This window comes from Hevea brasiliensis, chromosome 5, assembly GCF_030052815.1.
Source record: "Hevea brasiliensis isolate MT/VB/25A 57/8 chromosome 5, ASM3005281v1, whole genome shotgun sequence".
In the NCBI taxonomy this organism is placed as follows: domain Eukaryota; kingdom Viridiplantae; phylum Streptophyta; class Magnoliopsida; order Malpighiales; family Euphorbiaceae; genus Hevea; species Hevea brasiliensis.
Genome location: NC_079497.1, coordinates 817,904 through 839,467, shown reverse-complemented (window position 1 = coordinate 839,467; position 21,564 = coordinate 817,904). Strand labels below are relative to the sequence as shown.

The 21,564-nt window shown below is 35.6% G+C and overlaps 3 protein-coding genes across 3 annotated transcripts; 2 read left to right on the top strand and 1 right to left on the bottom strand.

Moving 5' to 3' along the window:
* Window positions 1-10,866: 10,866 nt before the first annotated feature.
* LOC110670144 (non-specific lipid-transfer protein 1) lies at window positions 10,867-11,670 on the bottom strand. Its single transcript, XM_021832100.2, has 2 exons — window positions 11,254-11,670; window positions 10,867-11,147 (listed from the first exon to the last, which is right to left on the bottom strand). Exons 1-2 carry the CDS (start codon window positions 11,592-11,594, stop codon window positions 11,138-11,140), a joined length of 351 nt encoding a protein of 116 aa, XP_021687792.1. The 5' UTR covers window positions 11,595-11,670; the 3' UTR covers window positions 10,867-11,137.
* A 4,098-nt stretch (window positions 11,671-15,768) lies between these two features.
* LOC110670171 (non-specific lipid-transfer protein 1) lies at window positions 15,769-16,569 on the top strand. Its single transcript, XM_021832135.2, has 2 exons — window positions 15,769-16,192; window positions 16,279-16,569. Exons 1-2 carry the CDS (start codon window positions 15,852-15,854, stop codon window positions 16,286-16,288), a joined length of 351 nt encoding a protein of 116 aa, XP_021687827.1. The 5' UTR covers window positions 15,769-15,851; the 3' UTR covers window positions 16,289-16,569.
* Window positions 16,570-20,088: 3,519 nt separating this feature from the next.
* Window positions 20,089-21,556, top strand: LOC110670172 (expansin-A8). Its single transcript, XM_021832136.2, has 3 exons — window positions 20,089-20,241; window positions 20,336-20,649; window positions 20,930-21,556. Exons 1-3 carry the CDS (start codon window positions 20,104-20,106, stop codon window positions 21,231-21,233), a joined length of 756 nt encoding a protein of 251 aa, XP_021687828.1. The 5' UTR covers window positions 20,089-20,103; the 3' UTR covers window positions 21,234-21,556.
* The last annotated feature ends 8 nt before the right edge of the window (window positions 21,557-21,564 follow it).

Here is a 21,564-nt window from a genome sequence, read left to right as displayed (position 1 = left end):
TTAGGTCGTGACATTATTAATATTTAATTGAAAACAGAAGCCAATTGTTAGCCGTGACTAAGCCAATAAAAATTTGGACTATTGCCAATTTATTTACAGGAGAAAATGAGAATTTATAATTAACCACTTAATATGGTTTTGTAACATTTGGCTAGCATAGCGCTTTATAGCTATCGACACCATATTTTGGCTGACCCCCGAAATCAGTAGACTTTGAAACCAATCCCCAACACCAAGTCTCCATGTCCCTCACTTCAGTACCGATCTCTCTTCAAAGAGACCAAACCAATGCCAAGTCCTCATGTCGTTCACTTCATTATCGATCTCTTTTCAAAAAGACTAAACCAATGCCAAGTCTCCATATCGTCCAATTCATTACCGATCTCTCAAACCAATTATCAAGTCTCCTGGCCAGTCAATCACATTTCTGATCTCTTGTTAAACGAAATCAAGCCAACATCAGGCCTTCGTGTCATCCAGTCTCATTTTTTATCTCCCTTTTTTTTTTATAAATTTTGTGAATAATCGTTTAATAAAATTAAGTTTCAATCCGGTTTAATGGTGCTTCTGATCTTAATTGTTCAAGTCAGGTTTCCAATTTTAATAATCTTAAGTTCCATTCGGTGTTTGTTCTCGGCTTAGGCCGATCTGATGCTTATAATGTTTTTCCGATCTCTCATACTTAGATTAATAATCGCTTTTAAGTTTGATGTTCTAACATGTTCAATCAATTAGGCGCTTGTACAACTTAGATGCTTTCCGATCTCGTCAAGTCATTAAACAAAAGAGAGAATTTCATTTCATTTAAAAAAAAATACAAGTCATTCGGCTGGAGGATCACCCCCAGCCTGTTCTACATTTCGCTCACTCTCTCTATCTCTCTCAGCTTCCTCCTCGCTCTCCTCTTCATCTTGGGGAGCCAAGTCGACCATCCAGGAAAAGTCCTCTTCATGATAACGATTCTTGAGCTCGGCCAAAAGATCCCCATGGGCGTTCACATAAGCACCGGCCTTCCTCGTCACTGCCTCTTCTTCTTTCACTCTAAGTTCTTCATTGAGGCGAGCGACATCAGTAGCTCGAAGGGCCCGAGCTTCTTCAAGAGCATGAGCCTGCTTAACCAATTTATCCTCATAGAATTTCATCCGCCCCTCAATTTCAGCTATATAGTCCCGGGCAGATGAAAATTGAGCTCGTGCGTAAGCAGCCTCCTGATTCACTTTTTGGATCTCCTGCCTTAAATGATGAGCCTTTTCTCTGATGGTATGCTGGTTCAACAAACTCTCCACACTCAAGCTCATCGTCTGGGCTAGGAGATCATCGATATTGCCCTGGGTCAGCCTGTGCCGATCCTCTTGGAGGCATATGGAAGCTCCCAGAACCTTTGCCAAACCCGGATTCTCCCGAACAGATCAGTTCTTCTCCAGGGAGTGAATCAGGACCTGACCGCTGCGGGAGAGGGTCCTCGAAGTGGGTTGGGAATGACCCCCTTCCGCACTCGAAGCAACTGGTGGAGGTGGTGGCGGCTCTTCATGTCGAGGAGGAGACCAAACCACTTCTATTTCAGGGATCGGCGGTCCCGAGGGTCGGGACGAGCCTCCCTGCATCTCTCCTGAATCATGCCTTGGCGTCTGTGAAGCCTCGGCGCATTTCATCTCCCTTACTTTCCTGGAGACCTCTCTCTTCTGTTTTCGGCTCTCTTTGAAAGCCTCGCCGCTCGCCATTCTTGCACAAAGAAAAAGTCAGTGAGTTCGCTAAGGCCCAGAGATCAGAGATATAGAAAGTACCGAGGCTGAGGTCAGAGAGCTGAAGCCCGCGTTCTTCACCGGTAACCAGCTGCATCATCCAATGATGCAGTTCGGCTGTCACCGCATCTAAACAGGAGAACTTCTGATTGGCCGCCTGATCCTTTAGCTCCATTACCATCGCGCCCTCTTCCCTACTCAGGGCGATGTGCTTCGGAAGTGATGGGCCCAGATGCAGCCAGCTACGTGGAAAACCCTCAAAACCGTTCGGAATCTTGCTCCTCAGAATAAAGAAGCGATTCTTCCAATTCTTTAGTGAGGAGGGCAGATCGTTAAAGAGCCCGCAATGCGGTTTCACCTGAAAGAATCAGTACTCATCGTCCTTTCGATGAGTTAGCCTATGTAGCTTAGCGAACACCTTCGCTGTAGGACTGAGTCCCTTAACTCGGCAGAGGCCTCTGAAGGCTACCAGGATCCGCCATGAGTTTTGGGCTATACATACTTGATGGAATTTCAGAACTTCCTTGAAGAAGTCATCAAGAGGGAACCGCAGCCCGGCTTTAATTGCTCTTCGTACATCATGATCATATCATTTTCTTCGAAGAAATGATCGGCTCAGAGATCGCCATGGCATCTGATAAGCTCGTATGAGTCAGTCCGAAGGTTGTATTCTTGGCTAATTATCTGCAGATCGATTTCTTGAAGGATTGACGGCAGCTCATCCACGAGAAGGCTTTCCCTCCCTGAGGAATGCGTTCGTCTTAAGTGTGCCGCTTAACCACGGGCTGAAACGGAGGTCGTAGGAGGTTCAGATCGCCCACTTAGTCCGACCACTTCAACTTCATCTTACGACCACGAGACATGAACGAAAGGGGGGCTTGCCGCTCTCTGACCCTCGGCGCCGCTCATTTTCAAAGAAAAGAGAAAATTTAACTAAAAGAAAAATCAAAACCCTTACCGGAGCGTGATCGGTGTCGGAAGAACTTGAAAAAATGAGAGAATTTTGGAATCGCTCGCGAGATGCTGAAAATGACATAAGGGAGCAACTGGTCGACTGACTTGAGATTGACACGATCGATGTTCTCGATCTAGATCGGTGAATTAGTCCGTTTCTCTCACTATCATCAGATGTAGTTATCATGATTTTCTGATCACCGGGGTCGTAAATTTTCAGCCGGGAGCTAAGAGAATAGTCGGAAAAAGGTCAAAAGCAGTCACCATGGCCAAAATGATACCGGAGAAATTTGAACGGAAGAAGAGAGAAATGGAAGGAGGAAAGAATGAATTGTGGGAAAAATTCCCCGATTGAGGCATATATATATGGGGGGGGGGTCTGAGCATTTATTGCTAGCGAAAAACGAAGCGAATGCCTCGGTAACCGAATGAATAAATGCTTTGACTGAATCAGCCCGGATAGAGGAGAAGATTCTGGAATGGAAGAGATCAGGAGAGGGGCCCGGCATGAGAGATCAAAAAAGGATCGTAATAGAAAGATCAGAAGGGACGGGAGATCGGAAAGCAAAGAGAGAATGAGACAACTTTCAATAACTGTTGTCATAATCAGAGCCTAGGTAGTTAAAGCGTTGCAGACGAGATCAAATATCCATCGCATGCCTCATTCGCAGAATCGCCCATATTACTGACAGGTGCCAGGACATGTCATGACAGTCCTGTACATCTCGATCTCCACCATTGATCTTACTTGTAAAGACAAGTCCGGAGCCCTTGGATCAAAGAGAATACGATAAGACTAGCGCCTTTTATTCCTAGCCCTCGGATCTCCCTTGACAAGAAGATTTTGAACCATTGGATTAGAAAAGAGAAAGGACGAATATTCTGAATAAGATCTCAGCCGTCCATTTTGATTCTCTCAGGCATCAGATCATGTCCTTTAAAATCCAAACCTTCCATCTCCATCAGAGGAAATCCTGACCCTTCCTTGGGAGCACCCATTCCCTATAAATACCTGCATACAATACTGTCAAAGGGAGGGAGAACAAAAAAGGGGTGGTGATTATAGTGGAAAGGCTCTGAAACTTGATTCAGTCTTGCTACTCTGCTATTTTTAAGCTTCCAAAATAGAGAAACTTCAGAAACCAGTTTTCTAAAGTATTCCCATTGAAGGAGTGTTGGACACTGAAACTCTTCATTTTCAGTTTGTTCATTACTCTGCGATACCATCTCTCAGTTTCAGTTTTGTCTCCAACATCTTTATGTCCACCTTTTATTCTCCAAGCTCAACCTCATTCCAACTCGATTACTGTCACTTCGGCTCGACTGCACTCTAACTTGGTATTCTTTATTTCAAGGCAAGCATTAGTCCTCAGACTATTAGCACGCAGCTCTACAATATTTGTGACTCCATAGTTAGTTCAATAGATTCAACTCCCCATAGGTGAGTGTCTAGACCGTTGCCTTATCTAGTGTTTGTTTTTATTTTCTTTGTTTTCATGGTCGTAATTTTCGTCAAATTTATATTATGTTAAAAAGCCCCACGTAGGTGGTTATTCTCTTGAGATTATCTTTTGATTCATCAGTTCATGATATTTATTTATTCTTATCCTTTATTACCTCCAAATGTAGATGTTTTGGTTACGGGTAACATATAAGTAGTTTAATAAAATACTGGTAGCTGCATCTTGACACGGGAGTTCCTTTAAAATAATAAAAGTTTGGATAACAAATCAGAGGGAAATTAAGAAGTCGAATCACTAAACTAGCTCTGAAGATAAGCTAGTATAGTGGGGGATCGAGGTAAGATCGGATCCCAAACTAGTAAATGAAAGAGATTGAATATTGCCTGTCAAAAGGTACTAGTAAGGCAATCATAAAAGAGATCGGTAAAAATTCAGTCTAATATTCCCTACCTAGTTATAAGGTATCTATGGGTTAAGCCTTGTTCGGGTTCCCAGCGTTTTGGATGCCAGAACCTTTAGTTTAAGGTTCTTACGATATACGATCGTAATTAAATTTTAAGAGGTCGGGGGAGAGTTCTTACCCGATCCTCGTTCAAACAAAAACAGGAGATCGGATGAGAGTTCTTATCCGATCCCCAATAAAATTTTAATAAATACTTAAAGAGATCGGAGGAGAGTTCTTATCCGATTCTCAATCAAAATTTTAATAAATACTTAAAGAGATCGGAAGAGAGTTCTTATCCGATTCTCAATCAAAATTTTAATAAATACTTAAAGAGATCGGAGGAGAGTTCTTATCCGAGATTCCTCACTCAAACATTAAACAGATTATCCCTAGAGATCGGGAGAGGTTTTTACCTGGATTCTCTCAAATCCAAACTAAAATAACACAATATGCAGAGTAACCCTCTAAACAAAAAAACCGCTACACAACACCAACTCACTAAGAGTCGTCTCATTTACTTATGTATCTGGGTAACCCGAAATAGTGAAAAATCAAATATTCCCTTTTATCAAAGGGATTGACATCATCATTCTAACCCCCTAACTTCCGATTTTAACTTATAAAGAGCATAATATTAAATCTGCTTACCCTCATGGAGGGACGAGGCGGGGTGCCTAACACCTTCCCCGCCCGTATACGGATCCCGAACCTAGAATCTCTATTTTCGAAGTGGTTTCTTTTAATTTATCTTTTTTTTTTGTGCACAAATGGTTTCATTTAATTTCTCTCAAAATTAAAGTGGCGACTCCTCACTCTTTCCCACTTCGGTGAGTGTTCGTCAAGGCGACGGCAAAATACCTTGCGACAATAACAATCAATTTAAGTAATTGAGTTCAGGTGCCATTTTTATCAAAAGCTGCCAATTCTTGATTCGATGACTCAATCCACTGAGAACTTGTTGATGCTTGAATGTCATCCGTGTGATATGGGAGATCTAACAAAATTATATATAGTACACCAAACAAGTAGCTAGATTAATAGTAGAAAATGTGGACATATATTAATGCACACAGCTATTTATAGGTTTCCACGTGATTTTAAATGTGATGTTATGGACTTACTGAATTTCTTGTCCTTTCTTCCTAAGTTATGGAGATCAGACGAGGTTGTCTCATAATGCTTCACCCTATGCACTAGCCTACCGTCTACCCGAAACTAAATATATAGTAATGCATCACATCTGCATCAGCTTAAACCATCACAATATGATTTCATACACATAAGACTAGTAATGAGGTGCAATAGCTTGAGGTTGCCATGCACTTGCCATGTGACTGCAATTTATTTGCCTTAATTTAGGTTGTATAGTGTATGTATATTGTTAATGTCCCATATCAATTTAAAATAGAGATAATATGTCTCTTATAAAATTTTAGATATTTATTTTACTTGAGTTAACTTTTAATAATGAGTTAAACTCGACTCATTTTTTAAAGATGGTATTAGTGCCTCTTTAATTGATATTGGACATGCTCTAAGTGTTTCATACTTTGGGTGTTCAACTCTGAACGTGCAAAAAATATGCTAATATCTCATATTAATTTGAAATGGGGTAACGTGTCTTTCTATGAAAGTATTTTACATATAATTATATGTGTACACAGATTTTATTATATACCTTTGTTCCAAGGGATTTTTGTTTGCATTCTAAATCTCTCTTGGTATTCCGAAATAAATTATAGAATGAAAATTTTGTTTTGTCTCATTCATAGTGCTAAAAATGAATTCATGAAATTTAATAGGGTTAATTAAGTTTGTAGAACTAGAGTTATCTATCGAGAGCACTTCTACTGTTCAATAGTAGAGTAATTCATTAATTTTGCTTTTTTAATTCCAAATGATATATAAACCCTAAACCTTTACAACCCTTCCCTTGGAGAAGGGTAGCTCTTCATCATTTGTCTTTAATTTAGGCTCTAATATCTTTTGTAACATAATGAAAAGAAGATATCCTATTATCAGAGTATTATTTTAAGTTGCATATAAAAAAAATGAGAATGCCACTAACAATCTTTATAAGGTAATATTATTATGAAAATTTTTTATTTAAATTTAGTCTAGTGTATATTAAAATATAATATATAATACTCAACTCAACTAAGCCTTTATCTCAAAAATTTAGAATCGGCTATATAGATTCGCTTTCTCCACTCTAAACGATTTTGGGTTAAATCCTCAGAAATGTGTAATGCTTCTAGGTCATGTTGTACTACTCTCCTTCAAGTCAATTTAGGTCTACCCTTTTTTTCTTTCTATCCACTAAACTAATGTGTTCTACTTGTCTAACTGGAACCTCCATATGCTTACGCTTCACATGACCAAACCACCTCAATATCCTTTCTCTCAACTTATCCTCAATTGGCACCACTCCTACCTTTTTTCTAATACTCTCATTATGGACTTTATCTAGTCTAGTATGGCCACTCATCCACCTTAACATTCTCATATCTGCAACTCTTATCTTAGACGCATATGACTCCTTCAGTGCCCAACACTCAGTACCACAGTAAAATTTTCCTATCAACTTATTGGGAATCTTGTGATCACATAAAACTCCTGTGGCACGTCTCCACTTCAACCATCCGGCTTTAATCCTATGACTAACATCCTCCTCACATCCTCCATCTACTTGAAGGACTGAGCCGAGATATTTAAAGTGATTACTTTGGGACAGTACCACTCCATCCAAACTAACTCCTTCCCTATCACCTGTTTGGCCTTCACTAAACTTGCAATGCATATATTCTATCTTCGTTCTACTTAATTTAAAGCCCTTTGACTCTAGAGTACTTCTCCAAAGCTCCAGCTTTTTATTGACTCCTTCTCGCGTCTCATTTATCAGAACAATATCATCTGCAAACATCATACACCAAGGAATACTCTCTTGTATATGTTTCGTCAATTCATCTAAAACTAATGTAAAAAGGTAAGGGCTTATAGCTGATCCTTGATGTAATCCAATTGAGATCGAAAAATCTCTTGTGTCCCCTACCACTGTGCACACAATAGTACTTGTTTCTTTATACATATCTTTCAACACTTGTATGTACCTAATAGATACCCTCTTTTGTTTTAACACACTCCATAAGACATCTCTTAGAACACTATCATAAGCCTTCTCCAAATCAATAAAAATCATGTGTAGATCTTTCTTTACATCTCTATATTTCTACATCAAGCTTCTAATGAGAAAGATCGCTTCCATAATTGAACGACCAGACATAAAGCCAAATTGATTGAGAGAGATAGAAGTATCATGACTTAGTCGATGCTTCACAACTCTCTCTCACAACTTCATAGTATGGCTCATGAGTTTAATTCCCCTATTATTTGAGCAACTCTGTATGTCTCTCTTATTTTAAAAATAGGTACTATAATACTCCTCCTCCATTCATTAGGCATTTTCTTTGAGTTTAGAATCTTATTAAATAATTTAGTTAACTATGCCACTCTCATATCTCCCAAATACTTTCACACTTCAATTGGTATTCCATCGAGTCCACAGGCTTTACCCACTTTCATTCTCTTAAGTGCTTCCTTTACTTCTAAAGGTCTAATCCTTCTAGTATAATTCGTATTCTTTTCTATTGTTCTATTGTTTATATTCAAGCTATTACCATTTTGATTATTATTAAAGAGATCATTAAAATAATTTCTCCATCTTTCTTTAATGTCCTTATCTTTCACCAACACTTTTCCTTCTTTATCCTTAATGCACCTAACTTGATTGAGATCTTGACATTTCCTTTCTCTCCTCCTTGCTAATCTATAAATATCTTTCTTCTCTTCTTTAGTTCCAAGTTTTTCATATAACTTTTCAAAGGCCTGTGCTCTTACTTGACTAACTGCCTTTTTTGCCTCTTTCTTTGCTATCTTGTACTCTTCATATGCCTCATTATTATCACATTTAGTTAATTTCTTATACCATTCTCTTTTTCTTTTCACTGCCTTTTGTACTTCCTCATTCCACCACCATCTCTCTTTTGAGGGTGATCCATGTCCTTTAGACTCTCTAAGTACTTTTCTAGCTACTTCTCTAATCTTTGATACCATCTGTATCCACATATCATTGGCCTCCATATCCAACTTCCATGCTTCAGACTCGAGAAGCTCATTTTTGAACTTCACTTGTTTTACTCCTTTGAATTCCCACCACTTTGTTTGAGCTATACTATTTCTTCTGAATTTACTTGAATTGTTCCTAAACTTGACATCCAAGACCACTAACCGATGTTGACTTGTTAACGCCTCTCCTGGAATGACCTTGCAATCCTTGCATAGAGCTCTATTTGTCTTCCTGGTTAAGAAGAAGTCAATTTGACTTCTATGTTGCCCACTTTTAAAAATCGCTAAATGTGACTCTCTTTTTATAAAGTAGGTATTTGCTAGTATTAGTTCGTATACCATAGCAAAATTCAGGATGCTTTTTCCCTCCTCATTTCGACTGCCAAAATCAAAACCTCCATGAACATTGTCATAACCTTGCCTATCACTTCCTACATGTCCATTCAAATCTCCACCAATGAAAACATTCTCTTCATTCGGTATGCTTTGCACTAAATCATCTATATCTTCCCAAAACCTTTGTTTACTCTCACTATCTAGTCCTATTTGTGGGGCATAAGCATTGACTACATTTATTGTTTCTCCTTCTAGTACTAGCTTTACTAGTATAATTCTATCTCCTACTCTTTTCACAGCTATTACAGCGTCTTTCAATATCCTGTCTATGATTATGCCCACTCTATTATTGTTTCTCTCCTTTCCAGTAAACCATAGTTTGTACCCTGAATTACCCTGCTTTTCTCTCCTACCCATTTAGTCTCTTGAATGCAAGCAATATTCACCATTCTCCTTTCCAAGGAATCCACAAGTTCTATTAATTTTCCTGTAAGTGATCCAATATTCCAAGTACTAACTCTGATCCTCCTCCTATCCTGTTCCTTTCTAATTGGTCTCCTTCTATGATATCTTCTATTATTTTTTATGCCTATCTTGTGTTCTGTTTCACTATCTGTTCTACTATCTGTCCTATGGACTAACTTCTTTACCCACACCCGTCCATGATGTGGGAACACTTGCTCACTTAACACCACACCGAGGCGCTGGTATGGCGCGTTGCTTTCAGTAAACGCCCTACACCCTTGCATATTTCTCACTACACTCGGACTCCGATGTAGCGCGTCGTAAGTAGAGGACACCCCAACGTTTAAAATATAATATATAATGAGATTAAATAAATAAAATTTGTATATTTATATTTTAAATAGAATTTTTTCCTCCCCATATCTGAATTTCAGCTAGCTACATACGCGAAATTCGTAGGGGCTAACCAAGGCATTATTGTCATAATTTTTTTTTTTCGAAAGAGATGATTAACTGATAACTAATCACACTGATTATTAATTGCACCGCTTGCATAGGAGCATGCCAAATTAAATAATGAATTAGTATTACAAATAAAATTACTGTAAAATATCTTAAATTTTAATATCAATGCAAATCTTATCTTTAATTTCTTTCAAAGAGTAAATATTAGCTAGTCATTTTTTTTTGTTTTTAATAATTTAATTATATTAAAAATATTAATTCAAAAGCTCTTAATTTAAAAAAAATTAGTCGATATATAATTTATATATAAAATTTTTTTTATCTATACATAATTTATTATAGATAAAAAATATAAAATATATAATAAAATTTATTTATTAAATATATAAATTTTATATAATCATACCTTAAATTTATAATAAATCGCGTCTAAATAAAAATTTTACTAAACATATATGAGTAATTCATCATTAATCAGCTTTTTTTTTTTTTCTCCTTCAGATCACTCTTTTGAAGGGTCAGTAGTGAGTTTCTCACTGGTGCATTGATTGTTGCCTCCAAATTTTCTTTATTTATTTTATTTTTTTAGTTTCTTTCTAATGAATTCTTATATTTATTTATTTATTGTAGTATTACAATTGGCTCTAATTTGACAGTTTAAAATATAAAAATATGTTTTATTAATTTTATAGTTTTTATCAACAAATTGTGAAATATTTTATAAATAAAAACAAATAATTATGTATATTGGATTCTCGTAATTGTGATTCAACGGGATTTGCGTGCAGAATTTTCTAAGAGCCATCATTACTGTGAATTTATCTTATAATAAAGTACATACATATAAGGAGTGCAGTTTCTACAGAAAAAATAGAATAAAGTAGCATGTATATATATTATATATATATATAAAAAGATAGACTTATATGGATCTCATCTATGACACAGGAGGCAGAAAGGGCCCAAAGACAGCCACACAAAAGAGACTAAACTGAAAAAATTACACTAGGTAAGAAGAAGGAGCCTCGCTAAAGTGGAGACAGAGACTCGTTCTCAACTGAACTACACACAGCTGATGAGCCTTTATTATTATTCTTCCCAAACTATACCATCTCTGGACCCAAAATCCCGCTCTATGCACCTCACTTGACGCTGCAAAACAAAACAAGTACCAAGCTTAATTTTGATTAGAACTGGGTTTTTTCAAAACTAATTTCAACTTCAAATTACATGTATACATGTAGACATAGCTACTTACGTGGCACAGTTTGTGGACAGGCTGATCTTGTAAGGAATGTTAACTCCGCATTTACCAGGGAGACCCGCTACGGTGGTGGGGTTAAGCCCCTTGACGCTGCCAGCAGCTGATTTCAAGCACTGACAAGCAGTTCGGCGGTCAGCGGTGGTTTTAGCAGCGTTGTTGATGGTCCTCACCCCATTACAGCATGTTGCCGGAGGGGTTGGCCCCGTAGTCTTGAGGTAACTAAGACATGGGACGAGAGCGCTTTGTACTTGACCACATGTTATAGCTTGTGCAGTCATTGGAGCTGCCACCAACATGCATAGAACAAGAAAGCTAACCATCTTAAGTGCGGCCATGATGATAATTGTAAAAGACACAACAATTTCTTGGTATATATGAAGGTTTTCAGTGTGGGTGAGTGTGAAGATTGCTGAGCAGGTGTTTATATAGACTCCTAGGACACTGTGAACGCGACGACCTATGGTAGAGGGTGATGCTTAATTAGGTGGGCGTTAAGCTTATTTAATGCATAATTGGTCGATAATTCTAGATTCAACACGCTCATTTCCCTTGTGGGCCAGATTATAATTTACCATGATTAGCATTTATCAGTAAGAAAAACTTGAATTTTTTGATTAGCAACATGATCGAAGGAATGGTAGACCACCTTTTCAATCGAAATTTCAATTAAATATAAAGTTTTTGTCAGTGCTAAGACTTGAAAGAGAAGTATCACATTTGAAATTCTAAGGTCAAAAAGCTGAAGTTTGAATGATGGAAAAATTTACCTTCTGGTTCAGTCGAAGAGATGCAAGTGAAGTCACTAATTCAATAAATTCGTTATTCTTGGTCTCCCTGAAGATTGATCTCTTTTCTGAATATGAACTCAACCTCAATCCATAATCATTAAAGAGATACATCCATCTCTCTGATGAGTTGCAAACCCAACGTTAGATCATCCTATTTTTGGAAACTTACTTATATGTTCCAAATACATGTTCTTATTGGTGTCAAAATATCATTTACTGATTTGAAGGTGCCTTCTTTTTTGGCAAGAAGGTGCATCATAAAAGGGCATGGCATAATTGATTTTGGAATTCATATATACACAGAAGAATGTGCATTATTATGAATACTAATTATAAAAGAAAAGTTTATTTTAAAAATACATAAAAAATTATTTATTATTAAAATTTTTATAAAATATTTTATAATTAATCACAATTACGTTAAATAGATTTAACATTATTTTGATAACAGGTAAGATATTAAAGTTGGAATTTTTTTTTATATGTGAAAAAAAAAAAAAAGCGATTTGTAATCTGTTAGCCAGCCACGTTTGTGTCAGGACTATATGTAAAAACTTTATTAAGATGTTAATGGCACTTGGAAGTTGGATTTCTATTCAAGTAGATTGCCGCCGCTAACCACACATCTGTTTCGCGCGAATTTATATTCCACGTGGCAAAACCAGCAAAGTCTTTTTATTCGTGCAAACCGTGACGTGCCCCAATCAAACAAAACCACGTGAGCAAGAGGTACATGTTTCAAATCGCAATGAGAACAGCCTTACAGAATTGCATGAGGATGAAAGGATCAATTATTAAATATATTATATTGAGATTTTTTTTTTATAAAAAAATAAATTAATTTTTGTAATATAAAGCGTGTGTCTCGCGCGTGATGTTGAAAAATAATATGAAATGGAAATGATATTAGAGTGTGGAAGGCGATAGAAGTCGGACACGGCAGCGCACAATAACAGACGTTACTTACTGCAATAAGCGGAGATGTGCTTACCTGCCAACTACTGGCAATTAATGGGTGCGGCAATGCCTACCCTACCTATTAATCCACTACCACCCAGGCGTCGGCTTCAAATTTCTATTTTCTTTTAAAGCGATGGATAGTCACCATTTAAATCTAATTTTACTGTATGAATAATATGTATTTAATTATTAAATTAAATCACATTAAATTTCTTTTAGAATTTTTTAAAAACTCCATGAAATCCGATTATAAATTGCCTCCCATTTTCTACTGTTTCACCTACTGCCTTGGTTATTATTTTATGTTCATTCATTCATGATCAGTTGAAAGAAGGTTTTTCAAAGACAACTATGTAGGGAGGACTCCCTCATTTTAACTCAAGCTCTACAAGGCTGTTCTCCACCTTTACAGATCAGAGGAATTATTGAAGATATTCTAAGCTTACGTGTTTAAAATGCATTTGAAGTCATTTTATTTTTTTTTAATAGAAACAAAGTGTGAATTTTTTTTTTTTTAATAATTGTTTTTCATATAATTTTATTTATTGAATATGAGAATAATAGTAAAATTTAATAATTTTTTTCTTCACTTTTCTTTTCATCAAAATATAAAAATAAATAAATTATTTTTTTCCTACAAAAAAAAATAATATTTATTTGTAATCGTATGACTTGAGTTACGTTTGTATCAGCATATCCTGGTAATACAATATCTTTGCCCCAAAAAAAAAAAAAAGAATTAAAATCAAAACAATGATCATGTCAAAATAAAAAATCAAAACAAGAATGGGTTTGGTGACCAGTGGTTCTGGCCACCGACATCTAAAATATGCATAATCCGGGCATAAAACCAACGGTCTCCAATTTCCGATCTACTTGAGGGAGATGAAACTGGGGATGGGTTGAAGTTGCAGTAATCAATAAAAGTAGGGTGATACGTGTCCTCAAATTGGAAAGAGTTCGGTGGGCGTCGACTGGTGCCGTGCGTCAGTCTTTATCAGCAATTTATTGCGTGGGACGACGATAATAGGTGCATAGATATCATGGCAGAAGTCCGCACAAGAGTAGAAAAGTGGTTCAGAGGCACATGCATGGGTGACTCGAGTTTCTCGAAAACTTGTTGTATTCCTTCGTGAATGAATAGTCTCAATGCCTCGAGCTTTTTCTGGCATGAAAGTGTACCATGAATTTGCAGGCCCCAGCATGCAGCAAAGTGTGACCACATCTTTCTTTCTTACCGCAATGGCTCCAACTTCATCCTGGTAAATTTTGATAATTATTATTAAATTTATCTAATTATAATATTATAATTTATTAATATTAAAATATAATATAAAATATCATCAATTTTTAAATTTTATATAATAAATTTTTTTAATATTTAATTATTAATTTTTTAATTAGATATTAACATAAATAATTTTAATATAAAATTTAATCATTTTTTTTTCTCAAATCATATGTAAATTAAAATATTTTTTTTCTCTATAAATATAATAATTTTTTTCATATGAAAAGAGAATAATTTTATATTTTGTATAAGAGAAAAGAGAGAAATATTAATTAAATATCATGTGAAAGTTATTCACATTAATTTTAAACTGAAAAATTAATAATTAAAAATGAAAGAGATTTTATTATATAAAATTTAAAAATTTAAAAAGTTTTATATTATATTTTTAAATTAAAAAATTATAATATTATAAAAGATTATTATTAAAATTTATCCAACTCCATCCATATGGCACATCCCGTGCGGCACTGTCATCTGTCGGTGCTCACTGCTTGAAAAGTAATCAACGAGAGTAACATTTGATTCCCAGGATGAGAGTCCAAGGCCTCTCATTTCGATTTTGATTTATTTAATTTTTAAATAAAATTTTTCATACTACAGCCCTAATAATTAGACTTATTACCGTTTGATTTAAAATTATATTGAAATTAAATCAACTTATTTTGAAATTAAAACTAATTAATCAAAATTCATTAAAGTTCGCCATGAATTCAACCATAACTAATTGGTTCGAACCCATTTTTTAGGCAAAATCTGATTTTTTACAAAGGAAAATTAACCATTAAATTTAATCAAAATTCAAACTAGGGGATCATGTAACCACCCCTACCTATTATTAATAATGCTAAACAAATTCTAAGTGGGTGAGGGTTACGTCAGACAACTACAGTTGCATTGAAACGACATCATTTTACAATTGATCTTCTCTTTCCATGCACACATCATCAAGGCTTTAATTTATAGAAAGTTGAGTAGAAGTAGCCATACCTATAAATTTTGGGGGAGAAAATTACGTACAATAACGCATGACGCACGTACTGCCTGCCCGCCTTTTTACCTACAAGTACTGCTCCTTTGAATTTTTCCACTATCAATATTATCATGCTAATATTTCTAGTTAGATTATATATATATATTATGTGCTACAACATAACATTTTTTTTTAGCAATTGTTATGTTATAAAAGAAATTATATATATATATCAATGAGCTTTAAAATTTAAATTAGTAAGTATTTTTTATAATTAGAATTAATAAAGATAATTTTGGTATATTAAAAAAATAGCAAGAGTAATTTTGGAATAATAAAATATCACTAAAATTTATCATTTAGGTAAATAATAAGACTTTGGTTCGAAAGGGCATCCCTTGCATTAAATAGAGTCCAACAACCAACTAAACAATCGTTTGAGCCATACATCGTTGTGTTCGCACTCCCAGTGCTTCTATATAAACACCAACCCTGCAGCCTTGATACTCACTCACACTCAAAAGCTTCAAATCCTTTTTAGATACGACAAAGAAAGAATATTATCTTTGCGATCATCGCCATGGCCGCTCTTAAGATGGTTAGCTTGCTTGTTCTATGCATGTTGGTGGCAGCTCCAATGACTGAACAAGCTATAACATGTGGTCAAGTAACAAGCGCCCTCACCCCATGTATTAGTTACCTCAGGACTGCCGGGCCAAACCCTCCGGCACAATGCTGCACTGGGGTGAAGACCGTCAACAGCGCTGCCAAAACCACCGCCGACCGCCAAGCGGCTTGTCAGTGCTTGAAATCAGCTGCTGGCATGATCAGTGGGCTCAACCTCAACACCGTAGAGGCTCTCCCTAGTAAATGCGGAGTTAACATTCCTTATAAGATCAGCCAGTCCACAAACTGTGCCACGTAAGTTGATATGATTATATATGTTAATTTGAAGTTGGAAAAAAGCTTAAGTTCTGATTAAAACTTGGTATGTACTTGTATTGCAGCGTCAAGTGAGGAAGATAGAGCAGCGATTTTCTGCCCCGAGATAGGATAGCTTGAGAAGAAGAAGAATAATAAAGGCTCACCAGTCAGCAGTGTCTGCGTAGTCCAGCTGGGAAAGGGATGGGTCTCCACTTTAGCGAGGCTCTTTCTTGTCCTTAATTAGTGTCGTCGTCTCTGTTTTCTTACTCTTTTTCTCCTTTGTGTTGCTGTCGTATTTGGGTCCTCTGCGTTCTACATGTTCTGTGTCGTATATTTATGAGATCGATCTATCCATATATGTTTATTTTCATCAATTTTCTTCTACATTTTAGTTGAAGAACTGACCCCATTATTAAAAATCTTCAAAAAAAAAAAAAAAAAAAAAAAACAATTGGCTAAACCTGAAACGAGCATAGAAAGAGATTTAAAGACTCCTTTACACAAACTGAAAATCTATGCAAGAAAAGAATTGGATGGCAAGTTTCCATTTAGATCATTCTTTGGTTTTTAAAACCGAAGGAATAGAGATGTAACCAGTATATGTCATAAAACAACAATGGTAATTAAGCAGAGAGAACAGCCATTTGTATGCTTTCTTTTCTTTTCTTTTCTTTTAGAACGAAATCTATTATTTTCTTGGAGGGAGCTTTAGAATTGATAAATGATAATGACAACATCCTACCCTGATAATTAATTGGGACCCCTATTGAGTAGTTACTGCTCGGCTAGTAGCTGAAAACCATACCACACACAGAAAGGAAGAAAAAACAATCTAGTACCAGATATAGGCAACACTAGCTATTCAGCAAGCCTAATTGAAAGTCCTGCAATGTCCGGTGTCCCTCTATGTTGCTAGTTACTACCATCAATACCTTCAGCAACCCATTCACTTCCTTCCTTTATGCATCTGCACAGCCACCACAACCTGAATGGCCTACTACACCACCACAATCTGATGCCTCTTAATGGCTTGATATTTAAAAAAGTTTCATCTTCAATTGGAAAAAAAGAGAAAAAAATTAAGCATGGATCCATGTAACATTGGCGTCGTATCCTCACCCAGTTCAAATCACTACCTGGTGAGTCCCATCCAACAACCACCATGTGTCTGGACCAGCATATATCGATCGGTCTTGCACGTACAATAAAACCCTTCTATTTTGTATCAATCAATTATATATATGAAATGTGGAAATTATTTTTTCTCTTTAACCCTTCATGCCATTTAACAATATGCATTTATGAATCTCCATATTTCATCTAAAAATTGTTAAATCTATTTAAATAAAAAGTAAATTTTGCATTAAATATGTACACTCATTTTTTTTAGCAAGGGCAATAATTCAATCCTCAAAATAAAATTTAAGGGGCTCAATTGCACTTTTTTTTTTTTAAGAGTACAGAGTTCACTAATGGGTTAATTAATTATTAAATATATTGAGAATATTAAAAAAAATAATATTTTCTTTCTCATAAAAAAATAAATATTTTCTATAATATAAAAAATGAGTTTCATATAATTATAAAATGATGCATATATACACTAGACTAGATGTATCTAATAATTTTTTACACATCAATAATTTTATTAGATTGAAAAGCTTTTGCTGTGGTGTAAGCTCCCTTAAGTTAACATTAATGACCAAACGATTTTTAGCACAGTTTAATGTTCATCATAAATAAAACTTTTATATGTTGATTTTTTTTTTTTTTTTTTTTTTTTTTACCTCTGCTGGCTACCGTAACTTTAGCTTTAGAATATTTATTCCTAAAGTGCAAACGAGTAAAGCTCAGGATATTATTTGATAAAAAAATTAAACCATAAATCTCTAAATATCAAAATGCAAAATCTTAAAATGAAAAGGATGTAATAGTTGATAAGTATGATGGATTAGCTTTCTGAAATAAGAAGTTTTGTTCTTGGAAGAATAATATTAATTACTTAATGTACCTCTTATATATCCGTTATAGTTATTTCGTATTCTGTTTTTTTTTTCTATGATTTTTAGCATGTTGTTGTAGCATTATAAATCGTATTGTAAGAATGAATTTAATTATCATTTAATTAAATATTTATTATAAAATTTGATTTATACTAATTTTGTACTTATTATTTTAATTAATTAATTATATATAAATCTAATAATAAATATTAAATCTAAAAATTATTAAACACAATTATCGTACAGTGAAGGGAACTAAAAAAAATTATTAAAAATCACATTCTGTGAAAAAAATATACTTAATGGCCTAAATGAACTTGCTCCCGTCCATTTTGCAAAGACTCTTTTTTCAAAAATTCTCTAATTCAAAACTTTTTCGATTTGGCTCATTGGTTTAGTTTGTCTTTCTGACTCAACCATAGATGGTTGAACAAATATGGTCGGAGGCAAACGAATTTGTAGTACATTAACCCTTTCAACCCATGTGAGAGGAAAGAGAGTATGAGACGAAGCAATAAGCATTAAATGTAGCCCAACTGCTTGCTGCTACAAAAGCACAAGGTATTAAATAGGTTATATGCATGCTCGCTCGCTCATTCGAAGGAATTTAAATCCTCATTAACTATGGCTCGCCTCTCTAGTAATCCACACATTAATGAAGATGTAAGCATCTACTATAACCATTTTGGTGGTTGAAATAAAGCCCTTAATTATGAGTACATATATCTTGATTTTGTTTGAAACTGCAATATATCCAAAATTTTTTAGAGAAAGAATTGAATCAAATTAAACAAAAATAATAGAGTTTAATTGATTATGTTTATTTCATATGGATGTTTTAATAAATTATATAAATAAATATATTTCTAAAATATTAAAATAATTAACCTTCTTTACACAATGGTTGGATGTTGAAGGATAGATTGAGCTTTGGGCTTCGTAGTTGAAGATTTTTGTTGTATTGGATCAGGCCACATCCTTCTCCCAATACGGTTCTTCTTCTCCTTCTCCTTCTTATGCTTAGTTCTTGTTGTTTAGTGTCCGTTATTTAATTTTGATTTAAATTTAAAAATCTTGAAGATTTGAAAACAGCTGATTGGCTTCGGCTATTCATTATTCGCTATAGATGTTGTAAACTCTTCTAGCTTTGATAAGTCATTACCTTCCCTACAGGACTTCTTGCTTGGTCGAGCGGCCAGCTTGTCAATGCCTACCCAATGAATTGTCAGCTAAACCAATATTGATCTTGCTCACATGTGCCCAACCGTCCAACTATTTGCTTATGTGTCACTCTCTCGTGATGATTGTTAGTAAGAGCATCGCACTGTTTTGGCATCGTCATCCGATATAGAGATTTAGAGTATTTTTATCTAGATCCGATTTATGTAAAATAATACACAAAGAAATAATTTTTCTTATACAAATTAAATTAATGGGGTTTCACTTTCACATGTAAATCAGGCCTAATCAACTAGCGTTGGACTAAAAGAAAGATTATAAGTGTTATGAATGATGCTAGAGAAGTGAAAGATATGTATTACTACAACTCCCATTATTCAAGTTTGCCTCTATCAAAGTCAATTAATTATCCCAAACTACTACTAATAATCGCTTTTGTATTATAGTTAACAATAATAATAAACCATAAGCCTAATTAATGAATGAAGATGATTAAAAGAATTGGATGTATGCATGCATTCATGCTTAATATGACCAAAAATCATCTCTGGTCGGCTTGTCCTAACGTGATGGCCGCTAACTCGCTTATCTTTCATAGAGAGCTATCTCGTGTCACCAATCCATGCACTCTCTTCTTGTATAAATAGTCACTGCCACCACCTATTTTCCTGCCATCCTCGAGCCTTGGCTCCCAATTCTCTCTTTTCATGAAAAAAGCAAGAATGCATGCAAATCTTATCATTTCTTCGCATACTAGTTGTGTTCAGCTTATGTCTTCATGGCACTCATGGAGACTACGACGTTGGTGGCTGGCAGAGTGCCCATGCTACATTCTATGGAGGCAGTGATGCTTCAGGCACAATGGTTAAGCAAGACAGTCGTTAATTACCAATTTCAACTTCATTTACTCATCTTTTTTTAAGCTCTTATATGAAATTGTATTTGGTGGGTGCCTGCAGGGGGGGCTTGTGGATATGGAAACTTGTACAGCCAGGGGTATGGAACACACACTGCAGCTCTAAGCACTGCCCTTTTTAACAATGGCTTCAGCTGTGGTGCCTGCTTTCAGATACGCTGCGACAATGATCCAAAGTGGTGCCTCTGTCGTACGATCACTGTCACAGTCATCAACTTCTGCCCACCAAATTATGCTCTGTCCAATGACAATGGTGGGTGGTGCAATCCCCCTCTCCAACATTTTGATTTGGCTGAGCCTTCTTTCTTGCAGATTGCTAAATATCGAGCTGGAATTGTTCCTGTACTCTTTAGAAGGTAATTTCACCATATAACTTAGTCGAGTCCAGGCTTTAAGTCAATTTGAAAACTTAAGCTCCATCACTTTTTAATTGAAGGTAAGGAAGAGAACAATCATGTACATGCTTCTGTAGAAGGGGTCCCTTTCAAAGTAACAAGTCAAAACTCCAGGCATAGATAAAGTTCCATGCTTTGAAGTTTTTAAATAAACTTGAAAATAACATTAGATTAGACCATACAATTCTCTTTCTTTGGCTTTGACTTGTGAACTATAAATTGTTGAGTTGTTTTCTGACAGGGTCCCATGTGTGAAGAAAGGAGGATTGAGGTTCACCATCAATGGTAATTCTGACTTCAACCTGGTCCTGATAACCAATGTGGGTGGAGCAGGGGATGTCCGGGCTGTGTCCATCAAGGGGTCTAGAACATGGTGGCAAAGTATGTCAAGAAACTGGGGACAAAATTGGCAGAGCAACTCATACCTCAATGGCCAAAGCCTCTCTTTTAGAGTTACGACCAGCGATGGCAGAACTGTCACCAGCTACGATGTTGTGCCTGCCAATTGGCAATTTGGACAAACTTTTGAAGGAGGTCAATTCTAATAATAACTTGTACATCGACGAAAATTTGCTTTTAATTGTAACAGAATACAAGGATATTTAGTAATATGGCTGTATGATGAGGTCGCCAAAAGGCACATAGGCTTTCAAGTGCCATGTAGCATGTACAAGTAAATTCCCAAGCTGGACAACAGAGTGGGATGGAATAAGGCAATTATGTTTATACTACAAATATAAAATGCACTTTGGAACGATGATTTCATATTTAATATGAACATCCTGCCATGATATTTACCAAGATCCTGGAATAGGCACGAAGCACCCACAAAAGACTATATCATTTCAGGTTATCACATGTAGAAGACTTAGTTGC